The sequence below is a fragment of the Contarinia nasturtii genome, unplaced genomic scaffold, assembly GCF_009176525.2.
Source record: "Contarinia nasturtii isolate CC-2019 unplaced genomic scaffold, AAFC_CNas_1.1 Cnas_scaffold_129, whole genome shotgun sequence".
NCBI classification, from domain to species: domain Eukaryota; kingdom Metazoa; phylum Arthropoda; class Insecta; order Diptera; family Cecidomyiidae; genus Contarinia; species Contarinia nasturtii.
In genome coordinates, this window is record NW_022197486.1 from 9,670,901 (window position 1) to 9,684,480 (window position 13,580).

A 13,580-nucleotide genomic window follows, 5' to 3' on the forward strand; every position below is an offset into this window, starting at 1 on the left:
GTATCAATTTATCAGTATGACAAAGAAAAATCCAACAACTTTATACTTCAACGAGAAATTAATTTTCATTGTTGTCCGTTTTTTAACATTGAACATAGCCAATAATATTTCATACATATTGTATGCAATGAGACATTTACGAGATTGACAGTAATAGTAGTATTGTAATAAATACAGAGAGCACATGTAACATCTATCTATTTAGATCCGAGTTTATCGTTCAGCAGCCAAAAGCTGGCCATACAATTTGCAATTTACCATCTAAACGGACGTGCTGTGCTAAATAATTTAATAATTTAAGGAAAACATTTCATTGGACTTGAAAATAAAAAATAAAATAAAAATAAACGAAACCTATGCCAGTTCTACGAAACAACAACAAAAAGCAAGCACTTCAAAATAAAAATTCATTGCCACATAAAGATTGAATAAATATCCTAAAAATGCTGTGTTTTGCTCTCTCTTCACTCAAATTTTAAAACAATATTTTTTTAATTAATTTTCATTTACGCTTTATTTAGTTCCTGTTCGGTTTTGGCGCTGAAATAATACACATTATAAAACAACATTCGCACTTGAAGTAAATTAAATCGGTTTCATTGATAATTGTTTTTAAATATTGTTTTTAAGTTATGTTTAAAAAAAAGTATTATCATTTTTTCCATGGATTATTTTTTTTTTTTTAATTATTTTTTTTTTCATAAAAAAATCTTATTATAAATGATAAAACCCAAGATTTTTTGAACATACTTGAAAATATGAGTTAAAAAAATTGTGAACAGAAAAATGATTTAAGATAATCATAAGAAAAGTACAGCTCCTTCAAAAAAATGTATTTTTATGTTCGCCAATAAAATGTTTGAATTCAGCTGGGCGGAAATTTGGTTCTAGAAAAGGAAAAAAAAAATCTTTCAAATGTGTAGACTTCAAAAAAACTGTGGAACTGTTCCTTTATGTAAGAATCAAAATTGAATAGAATGTCACAATTAATTGACAATTCTGATGTCGAAGATAAAATAAGCAATTAAACCAAATTTGAGTTAGGCATAGACATTACATTGAAAATTATAATTAGAAATTACATTGCTAATATTTTATTTTAAAATTAATTGTATAATAAACTTTTTCCAGAGTAAAATTGTGTACTTAATTTGAAATTAAATGATTTGTTTTTTTTTTTTTTTTTCAGAAATATTATTATTGCACTATTTTCACCGAAAACTCCGTAATTTTATTTCTGATCCTTTTTTTAGCTTTTTCCAAATACTCTCTTGTCTAAAAAAATACTCGTTAATGAGCACCGTTCCCATATAGGGAAAAAATAATAATAATATTTAATTTACTTACTTTACAAAAACAGTACAACGATATAAATATGATTTCATAGGCATAAGATGTAACATCCCATATAATTCATTTGCGGAGTAATTTTAACGATGGCTGGACTGTGCGGAGTTTGGCGGAGATGACATACAAACTCTGTGTGTACGAGGATAACAGCACTTCTATGTGTATCATTCTTACGCAGATGATTAGTAACTTTGCTGTGTGTCACGGCTACTAAGATGTTCGTTTGGACAGATTAAATCTATGAACAGCAAAGAATGCTTGCATACTATCACCGCCGAACTCCGCACAGTACCGCCATCGACAAAATTACTCCGCAAATGAGTTATATGGGATGGACTTAATTTCTATAGACATGTGTATATACGAAATGTTGATACATTTTTGATAAAAGCAGTATCTTTTCAAATTATATGATTGGCTATTTGATGTTGGTTATCTCAATTTTCTCCATTTCAAAGAATCTTCATGCAGCTCAGATTATTTGGGACATAAATATGTCTAAGCGTTGAATAATTTGTCATGTATTAAAACGTCAAGTGAATGAATTTATTGAAAATTAAATTGCATAATAGATGACCACAAAAAACGTTTGAAGAAAATGCGACGTTCAAGGAAAGCAATAACTAAATAGCAACTGACCATAAATCAGACGAAAAGTACTTTTTTTCCGTTATAACTAGTTGCAAATTGAATTTTAAGAGTTTTGCTAAAAAAAACACAATATTATTCTTTAAAGTTACATGATGATCACTGACGAACACTGTAGTCTATTGACCTCAACGTTTCAATATACAACAAAAGTGAATTTTTTTTACAAGTTGGCCTATGTAAAAGAATTGTAAGTCTTTTTCTTAATTCTACAGATTTAGCCAGGAAAAAGAAAAATCAAATGCGGCAAAAAAAGAAACTATAAGTATCTTTTCGAAATTACAACAGAACAATAAGATGAGAAAAATGTTCGACATAAAAATTCTGCAGGACAAAAACCAAATGGAGTTTTCTTCATTCTTGTTTTGTGCGTGACTTAAAGATGTGCCGTGCCGGTTTGTTTTTTTCGCCTCAGCATACGTTCGACTACAAAGACATCGCAGCACTGAACGTACAAATTATGAGGGGGTAAAAACAACAAATATGCGCATCGTAAACGAACCTATTATATTCTTTAACAAAAAAATCCACATATTCGGACTCTGTCTTAAAGAATGTTACGATATGATAATGTTTCTCATGTATGATTTGAGCTTTTGTTATACTTTCGAAAATGCAAGGTTCTCAATGGTTGTTTGGTTTTTATTTTAATTATTTTACATTCCTCTCTAAGCAATAAAAATGTTAAAATTGTTTTCCGATAAAGAAAACTAACCATTCGATATGAATGTTAGCAAGAATCTTTTCCAATGCACTTTCAACTTAAATCGATCGTATAAATGTTGTAGCCAATGCCTGCTAGAGCCCAATCAATTGAGTCAACAATGTGTAACAACCTGTGTTTAATTTTCGCACCCAGTATGAAACTCAAGCGCTGACTTTATATGGCGAACAAATTTGGTATCATTTGAATTATTCATCGCAATTTATCGTTTTATCTTAAAACCAATGCCAATCGAGTCATAAATTCGTTGAAAATTCCAGTTTCCAATGTGTAATCATATAAATTTCGGTTTGTGTTTGTTTGACTCATTGGCACTATTTCGGTTGGGAGAAATTCCGATCGTTGGAATGAGCCACGTACTTATGTGTGCCCGTGTGCCACGTATATACGGTTACGCCTGATCGCTCACAAGAATTTCAATAGAGAGCCTGTCGAAATGCTACAATTGTTTCCTCATCTAAGGCTCATAGTGTACACTATATGTGTACGCTTTCGTATGCAAAATATTGGTGCAATAAATTCGCTACTTGCAGGAACAAAACGTATGACAAATTAAAGAGGAAAAAAAAGCGGCTTTCTATCATTACAATGTATGGCAATGCATTGCCCATTACACGCTAATGCTCGAACCAAAACAACTCGTACCGAGCAGAGGTGTGAAGGAACCAAACCAAACCAAAAAAAAAAGAACAGCCAAAATGCTGCGACAGAGAAATATCAATAAAAATTAACGAGGCTATTTCGTAGCATGTAGAGTTCTTTTTAATATCACAATATAAATTTTTGTTAGTTTTTAATTTTTCTTGTTGCACTGTAAATAATTTGAATGCTTCCATTCGATTTTTTGTTCCACTGACGGTGTTTTTTGTGCCCCGCTCATGTGCAACAATTGCAATTGCGTTGGTTGAAATGCACAAGAGAAATAGATTGAAAATTGAGCAAGAGCGAGCGATAGATAGAGAGAACGAATTGCCGAAAGAGATGGAATTCAAGGGAGAGAAAGAGAAAGAGAGAGGGCGACGCAAAAGAGAGCAATAGAATAATATATACACAAATATACAGCATAGAAAATGGTAAGCTCAATATTGATTGCCGTGCGGCCGGACAATGTAATTTGATTTCAAGCATTGCTTTTTATGCATGGGTATGCATATTTTATTTATTGAATATTCGTGCAAGCGCGCACCAACATTCTTTTGCAATTGTAGGCGCACAATTCTTTTTTTTTTTTTCATTTCGTCCGCAGATCCCGTAGATTTGAAATTGTGCACAATGAACTAAATGAATTTGGATGGTATCACTTTTAATCATCCAGTTGAAAAATCGACCATTCGTTATGGGTTTTATATAGTTGTTGTTTTTTTTTTCGTTTTTTGTATTGTTATTTGTTTTTCTTCATTTTGATATGTATATATAACACACATGTTTAGGTAATGACTGTTCCCATATGTCACTTTCTTGTCGACAAAGCCAAATATAAGAATACATTTTGTATTGTTTAATTAAAAAAAAACGAAAGAAATAAAATCGTATCAAATGTATATTAGGTCGGTAGTTGAATTGAGTCGGATCGAATTGAATTGAGTCGCAATGCGAATATGAATGCACTTAGCACTCGGAGCGCTAAGTAGTGAGCTTGTGCGCGTACATTGCCAAGACCATATGTCCACATGTTGTGTATGCACCACGATATCGAACCAGTTTTCTTTGCCAAACCTTTGCAGTGGAAACACTCGCGCACACACACACACCAGATCTTAAGCCAATGCATTATTACTTTTAGCAACACATTATAGACTTTCACGGCACAAAAGCATTTGCCACAGAACTGACCATTGTACCCACACGTTTCATATTTGGTTGCTCAATCAAATCAATTCGGGCACAAAATCACGGTAATTTTTATAAAATTACCGTTTCTATTAGTCAAAAGCGCTTTTCGTTGTCGATCGAAAAATTCACTGTACCGAATGGCTGTGTGAAAGGAAAGAACACAAATTGAAAGACAATATTGTATCTTGAAATTGATTTATAAGGTGTCGCACAGGGCGGCCCATTGAATTTATGGAGTGAGATCAGAGAGAATAGCAGCGGCCAGAATGTCTTAACTTATCATCGATTACAATATGCCTAATGGTCCTAATCATAGCTTGGTGTCGTATGATTTGTGGGTGCTCACAGAAGATGTGATTTGTTTGAAAATCTCAAAAGACTATCCGAATTTCTAACGTAATAAAAGAGGGTTTTTTAAATTGATTTGGTTCTTTTGTAAAAAAGAACAAGTTGGTTCCTAGAGGTACCCTGTGTGAAATATGGAAATACTTTGAATGAAAAGGTATCAAAAATGACTGATCATGGACGTATCATTTATCCAATCAACGAAATCATTTTGAATGTTTTAATTTATGAACGGAATCAAAATTATTCTATTTCAAATCGACAACGATTGTTGACAGATATGTATGGTTTTTGCTGGTGCAACACAAGCGCGAATTGAAAACGTCTAAAATTTCATGTCTTACTTTTGGCGTAAATACGAATGCAAACTTTCGCGCAATAAGCTGTCAAATTCGGCGCGTTCTCTTTTATTCTTTCTCTCTCTCACTCGCTCGCCCGCCCTTTTCTTCTTTTCTTTGTGCATTGTAGTGTTTTGTGATGCAAGAATGGACTGTATTTAATGAATATCCAATGACGATTGATGACTGTAAACGTCAATTACTGCATGCCGATCAAAAACTTCGATAAATCTGAGCGGCGAAACAAATACATTTTACAAATGACCGCCGGTCTATTGGCACGCACTCCAACACTTCAAAATTGATCGAATGAATTGTGTTTGAAACAATTGTCGAAGGGGAAAAAATACATTCGCCAAATGCGACACAAAGCAATACACAAAGAACAATTAGTAGAATATCGCCGATTCGAAAATGTAGAGATAGAGGGAAAAAATAACACATTCTTTATCGTGTACATATTTTTACGTGAATAATTGTACCTTAGTTCGAGTTCAAGCTTGAGCTTGAGTTATAGTTTTTCGAATAGTTCACATAATGTATGTGTGTAAATGATTCAATTTGAAAGTGATACACATTTAAATTCAAGGACTTGAAGAGAAAGGATATAAATATGCGGCATACGAACACGTTCCATTGTGAAGCCATATCAAACATGTTCCGTACAAATTCAACCGATAGCGTGACCACTTTCATTCTCTACTTTGCATTTATCATACCCGTTGACTATTTCATGTTATTTTAATTATAGCATATATGAAACGACTGAAGTGACAGGCACACATCAGGAAGACGACAGCTCCAACAAGCAACACCTTGTCCATGTTGTATTGTAAATGTTAAGATTATTCTTCTTAAATGTTCAAACGTGGAATCTGCAAAGGGAATTGAAAAAATAACAACAACAACTTGTGTGTCTGCCGCATGAGTAGGTGTTTGTGAGTTTGCGAATAACTAATGCACAAAACATATGATTCAATATTTTACGTTAATATGATGGCAATGTTTTTTCTTACAATGAAGGTCTCAATAATAATAAAAATTAATTCGAACAATTCTTATTTTAAATTTATTCTTCAATTATACTAATCCATGAACGCTAATGGAAAACAAACAATTGACATTATTAAACACATGAAATGTTGTCTAAATGAACAAAAGACTTGATCGATACCATTGAAATGATCTTCTACATTTGATCTTCAATCTTTTCGTCCTCCCACGCATTCATGCCAATATTCGGGAGTACAATTACACATCATAAATTATTCATAAATGTACACAGTACATATTTGCAAAGTCACCTGTGTCTTACAAAGAGGCATGCGGTGCGAACGTATTTTAGCTGTCAACAATTTTATGAAAAATATTGGTTCTAAATACCAACCCCAGTTCGATCACATTTAGACACGCATGTCGCACACAGTGCGTCTTATACAGTGTACATATATGTGGTATGAACTTTATGCTTTTTGTCTCGTTCTGCTTTGATTTCATTTCTCTTTCGATTCGAGGTCGTTTGCAATTCATTTGGCAGCGAATTACTCGCACTTTTTCTTTTCCTGTTATTATGACATTGAAAATTGTCTGAATTACACAAAACCAGATTCAAACTGAACAAAAAAAAGAACTGAACTAATTCGTAATGCGTTTTTAAGCGAAATGGCACAGAAAATGTGGCGAGAAAAAAAGTATTTTGGTAAAAGGAAGTAATGTGATCTTTTTTTTCGACAGAAGATCCAAAAATCAAGTTGGACTAATCGCTCAAGTATAGTTAAGTAGTTTTGTTCATTAGCTTAAAGCTGGCTAGTTAACATACTTACAATACAATACGATCATGTCGACGCATTCGCTAAAAAAGTACCGTTCAGTAAATTTGAAATGCCATTCCAATTGAATAGAAACAAAACAAATCGTATCGGAAAAAAGAGCGAAAGAGATAGATAGGGAGAGAGAGAGAGCCAGAGTGCGCCGAAAAGAGAAATACAATCAAAACTTCGATGAAATACGTGCCACGAACAACAACAACAACGAGCATAATATAAACATCGCCGAATAGCCCGAGCAATTAAAAAGAAAACAGAATAAATTGCACACAAAACCGACAGCTTAACCAATATTGAAATGCTTAATGAGATCATAATAATTAACCAGTTAGCACAATATCGCAGTATTGCGCTACATAAACGGGTATGCGCAATAGATTTGATATTTAACAGCCTAATACCTGGAAAATTACAATAAATTCGCTTGATTTTCCACATTTATTCAATATCAGCGGAACAATATCGTTTAATCACTTGGCTTTGAGCTAGTTTTACTCATTTTACTCGCGCTTTTTTTCGATCAACTATTCACTTTTCCTGATTTGAGCGCGCAGGACAACTTCTCCGCGCTCAAAAATAAAACCAACCAGAAAAAAAACATACTGAAATCGCTGATAATTGATTTGTGTTTTTAAAATGCACACTGGGAAGTTATATAATATATTCAGGTGGCAGTGAATTTATTCTCTTACGCTAAAGCTGAAATGACCATTTTTCATCAGATGAACGCATTTATCTTTTTTATGAGCTGTGAGCATTATGAAGTAAAAATCTAACGAACACAGTGTACATCACTCAGGATCGCGTTCATTTTGATTATGCAACTGATTGGCTTTTGCCGCTCAGCTCATTATGTTGAGCGCAGCATCAACCGAAGATGTCATAAAGTAAAATGAAGGCTGTTAAATGAGGTGACAATGATTCATATTGCGTTTTATTGACATCCAGGAAGAATTTTTTTTCAACGTTTTACATGTCTACTGACAGTCATATTAATTTCAGTTGAATTGCTTGGCTTTACAAATGGACTGTTGCATGACTTGTAGTTATTTTATTTTAACCAAATTGCAAACGTATTAAATAAAGTTCAAATATTTGATTATTGATACGTATATCGATGAATCAGAGCGAAACGAAGGTGTCCAATGTTATTTTTCTAATTAGTGATTCCAAAATATAAAACAAATCAAAACAATTTTCAAAACATTTGAAAGAAGTGTAATTTGAACAAAACAAAATCGAAAAAAAAATGTTTTCAACTCAATTAAAATTGAAAACTCATAGTTCGGCACCAGTCAAAATTTCAAACTGAAACCGATTCTTTTTGTTTTTCACTTTAAAATGTGAATGGAAAACTTCGCTGAATTTGATTTAACACTTTTCGTTTTTGTCCAGGCGTGAAAAGCAAATAATTGTAATAAGGAAAAAAAAATTCTACTATGAAACATTGGCTGAGAATGAAAAAGAAAGAAGAACATTTATTACACAGCAAATATATGTTCGAACAAATTGAGTCGAAATAATATTTGTCATACAGTACGATACATAAATTTGGAGATTTAAATGTTGCAACAATAAAAAATATCCTTTCCAATTGGCTTTGTTATTATTATTTTTTTTTTGTTTCGATTCTGGTCAGATTCTTTTCCTTTCGTTTAATTTATGACATTTTTTGTACAAAACTATGTACTTTTTCAAACCGGTCAAATCGTTAGAATGTAAAAGCGTGAAAATGTGTGTCATTGACAAATCTGTTGTGCTTCTGTCACGAGCTGAACAAAAATTCATTGGTCAGCTTAGCGATAAGAAGCCTAAGAACCGCCTCAGGAACAAGAATTGGTTCTATATGCTATTTAAATTGTTTGAAATATGCACACCAAAATGCCGTATTGCATATAAATTGTGAATACGATGTGAGCCAACCAAAGCGATTAATGGATATGAATAAGCGCCAACCATTTGAGCGATGTAATTGAAATTGGTTCTTGCAACTTAATCGTTCAATTTCAATGAATTGAAACAGGAAAATATTAAAGAATTTACTCACTTTTCCGGACCAATGATCAAGGGCAACACGTTTCTTGATGGCATATTTGTAAATATCGGTGCTTAATCGTTCAATATCTCACCATACAAACAAATAATTGCATTAACTTGCTTGCTTGTTTGCTGCAATGCAATTTCAATGCTTGCTTTTAAATGAACTGGAGCAAAAAAAATGACACGAGAGAAAAAGCAACAACGTAATCTCTGGGTAATTTGGATTTTGGAATGCATAAAAAAACGATGAATGATTTAAGTTCTTGAGAAAGAGTGTTCCATTGCATCAGCAATAAGATGTGCCTTTCGTTGAATGAAATTTAAAAAAAATGTTGATATGATTTTGAGATTTGTAATTTGATCAAAATGTACTGACCAGATTAGAATCGTACCATTTTTCTGCTGAAGCAACTGTTTATTGTGCTACACCAATAAGCTAATAATAATGTAGCATAAATTACAGAAAAGCGTTAAATTGAGAGCCTGCAATAAACGCGCTGGAAAGACTGGCAAATGTAGTATAAACGACGAAAGAAAGGGAAAGCAGTTGAAAGCAAGAAGAAAAAAAAAAACATATTGAACCGCATATCGTGGAAACGATGCAAAAAAACACCACGTAAAACATATGTGTACACACGAGACACAGTGACAATGTGCGCTGGGGTATGGGAGTAAGTATGCGATTGTATGCGTGCATGGCAAAAGGCGCGGTATTTTGTATTTAAACCGCCAAATTCAGTTCAATTGAATCAGTATAACAATTCATTCCGAATCGGCAAAATATTGGAAGTTTTGTGTGTAGCACGCTTCATTTAAAACAATTTTTACATTTATTTTAATACCGTGATATATAGTTTTTTGTTTTTGCTCTCTTAAAACAAAATAGATATACACATAATAGTCCAATATGAATTCAAAAGTGGTAAGAACCAACGACAACGATCACAATAATTATAACAATCAGTCACATGAATAAAAAAAAAAGAAAAACAAATTAATTCCATTTCGATTTAATCGAATGTTGAAATTGTGTGAAAAATTTAAATTGCAAAATCAAGTGATTACTAAAAATGCGTGTGCCAAAATATTGCTCGCTCGATCAATTCGCCTTCACTTCGGATACCGATCATATTTAACGATTGTTTTTCTGTTGTAGATTTGCTTCTTTGTGCTTATTGCCGCTGTTCACTCAGCTCCACAACTTCCAGCGGCCCGTTATCCAGCTGGCGTTAATCCAGCATTATGTCCAGGTACAAAATCATTTTAAATGAAATCACATTTCGCAAAAAAATTTCTTTTATACATTATATGTTTTGATTTCATTGCGTGCGCAAGTTTTTCAAACGAAAAATGCAAAATTTGGTGGTTATTGAAAAACATATATCATTTGATGGACAATTTCGAATTAAATGAAATTCGAACAAAAAAAATTGCGTTCATTTTTTTCATAAAATAATTTCGATTTGAATTTTGTTTTGAAAGGATTTCCAATCTGTGACAATTCGTTGTTGCACGGACAGGCACCAGTTCCGGCTGCCTACTCAGCCCCCGCATGGAATCATGGTGCACAAAGTTACGCCTATCAATCTGCACCAGCATATAACCAATGGGACGCTCCAGCTTTGAACGATTACTCAACAAATGACATCCAAGGACCAGGCGGTGACAAGTGAGTCATTTTGGATTTATATACTCGATGATAATTTAACGCTGTTGCTTGCATTTTTTTTTTGCAATTTCATGTACAGATACCCAGCCGGCGTTAATCCATCGGCCTGCCCAAATTATCCATACTGTGACACCGGTGCCGGTGTTTACCCTGGTGCATATGCTGCTGCTCCATTGCCAGGATACGTTTCACGGCAATATCCAGCTGGTACAAAATAATTTCTTTATCCATTGCAATTGAATCTGTCTATAATGTAATATTTCTTTTCAGGTGTCAATCCTGCTGCTTGTCCAAACTATCCATACTGTAACTAAGTTATAGTTCAGGATCTGAACATATCTATGTTCAAAAATAGTTACTACTTGCTTTGCTGTTGATTTCACAACTTTCTATTTCCTTCAATATTTCGCATTTCTATCTGTGTCTTGTTACTAACATTCTATCTTTCTATTCTATTCAATTTCTATTCTAATTTAATATGTGTTTCATCAGTAGTAGTCGAGAAAAAAAGCTTTCATTTCAAAAGTGCCAAATCTCAAATGCCTACCAATTTTTTTCGACGACGACTTTAACTTAGATAATCAGCTAAATGGAGATTTCATTGAAGCTAAGCAAAACTAAAAGTGCGACACACACACATACAATGTTTCGACATAAACGAAAATACTCAAGGAATACTCTACGCTCAATTTTTAAAATTAAGACAATCAAAAGTGATTTGGACGAAAAGAAAAAAAAAATGTTTGCAAGCGATAAAAACAACAACAACTGGAAATCATCATAAAACTGTGTTCTATATAAACATATTTTCGAATTTGATGGAAATGCACATTTTCTCATAAAATGTTTTCTATCCATCTCTTGATTTGATAACAAATAAATATCCACAATTCTCTTTTCCCTTTCTCTCGTCACTCTTAGCAAAGTGAACATATTACAAAACATCCGATCTATTTTCACTTTACTTCACTTTATGTTACAAGATTATTACTTTTTTTGCCTGCCACAACTTAAACTGTCTCTACGTCACTGTAACTAACACACATACACACAAAAATAAAACGATATCAAATGCTCAATAGATTTTTAAGCAACAAAATAGAAGCAAATTTATTTTCAAAATAAACAAAAACAACACACGTCATTTCACTTGATTCTCTTGTAAACTTTGATTATTATTTAGATAATGAAAAAAAAGCATAGATTAGAACAATTTTTGAGCTTAGAATAAAATTGAAACAAACAAAAAAAAATATTCGATTTTTTTTCTCTACAATTTCTTCATTTTTCAGCATTTAACAATTAAAACGAAATGCCATCAAAACGGTTTCATCAAATAAAGTAAGAAAAAAAAATATTTTTTTTTTGACAGATTTCTGCTGAAAAAAAGATGAGATATTTCCTAAAATGTACTTATCTATTTGAAATATTATGAATCAATTGAATTAAAATCTCGCGGTGTATAAATGGAAATGCTACAGGAAAATAATGTAACATAAAAAAAAAAACCGTACACATAATTTCAAATGTTCATGTAATTACTGTGGGCTTTGATTGCATCAGTTTTTATTAAGGAAAACAAATGATGGCAAAAATGTGCACATAAGCAAAATCGCACCGCACTGAGAAAAGAAATATGAAGTGAAACGTGTGTTAGATAAAAGTCAAGCCACAAAGAAAAAAAAATATATATATAATGGTAATGCTATGGCATCTGTGGTGCTGATAAGCAGCACATTGCAAATAAATGTATACGGTGTGTGCGATCGGTGCATAATATTTCACATTTGTTGCCGCTATTTTTCTTTTTGTAGCTTAAGAACAGTGCAATTTTCTCTTCGCTTAAATATGTGAGTTACCAAATCGCTCTGTTCATGTGTTAAAATCATATATTGCGGTACTGTTGCTGTTGTTGCTTTGCTCTTTTTCTCTTTTCGTTTTTTAACTTGGAAAGGTAATGTAGGCTGCCAACAAAAAGAATATTGATTCCAGTAATAAATTCCAAACTTTCAATAATGTATGTTTCGCGTTTGGATTTTTTTCATTATTTTTCTGTCTCATTGCGGTTTGTATTGTTCGATCGATTTTTCTATATAGCAAATCTTTTTCAATAATTACTCGGTCATTACGTTCACCATGTGTGTGTGTGTGAGCGTTGTAGTGCGGTTTACATTTCTTCTTGTCGACATTAATTTTCATAAATTGATATGCAACAGTACCTATAACCAAGTCGATAATTAATGAGTTCATAAACATTGCATTAAGCGATTGCCGTTTATCGAATGAAATGCATGCGACTATGTCTTCCCCAAAAAAAAAAAACCATACATGGTTCGGGGCATCGCTGCCCATTACTGTGATTTATATGTTTCAATTTCGATTTCGTTTTCAATTGGTAATAGTACAATTTTTCTCACTCTCGTCCATTAACCAAAAATTAAGTGGGTTTAATTTTCTGCGGTAAGACAACGGAATGTTTGAAGCACATAACATTTGAAAAATTATTCAAATGGATATCAATTTCACAGTTTGAATACTCCACAAGACAATTTTAAGATTTATTTTGGCATGAAAAGGAATGTCTTATTTGACATTTACCTGAATTAATTTACTGACTCCAACTCGTTCCAACCAAAAATCAAATTCAGAAAAATGCATAGAAAATCGGTTGTCATCGAATAACATCGTTGTTGTTTTTATTTTGTTGTTGGCTGTTGGTAAGAATAGCACCGCGCTAACGACCGGAGGAATGAATGATTTTAATGGCTTATGTCATGCAAATGGACAGGCAATTTACTAATCATTTA

General features: G+C 32.8%; 1 protein-coding gene across 1 annotated transcript; it reads left to right on the forward strand.

Moving 5' to 3' along the window:
- The first annotated feature begins 9,865 nt into the window (after positions 1-9,865).
- Positions 9,866-11,925, forward strand: LOC116348090 (cuticle protein 1). The gene is made up of 5 exons (XM_031778954.1): positions 9,866-10,026; positions 10,261-10,354; positions 10,587-10,773; positions 10,853-10,980; positions 11,044-11,925. The coding sequence occupies exons 1-5, from the start codon at positions 10,012-10,014 to the stop codon at positions 11,085-11,087; spliced, it is 468 nt and encodes a 155-aa protein (XP_031634814.1). The 5' UTR covers positions 9,866-10,011; the 3' UTR covers positions 11,088-11,925.
- Positions 11,926-13,580: the final 1,655 nt, after the last annotated feature.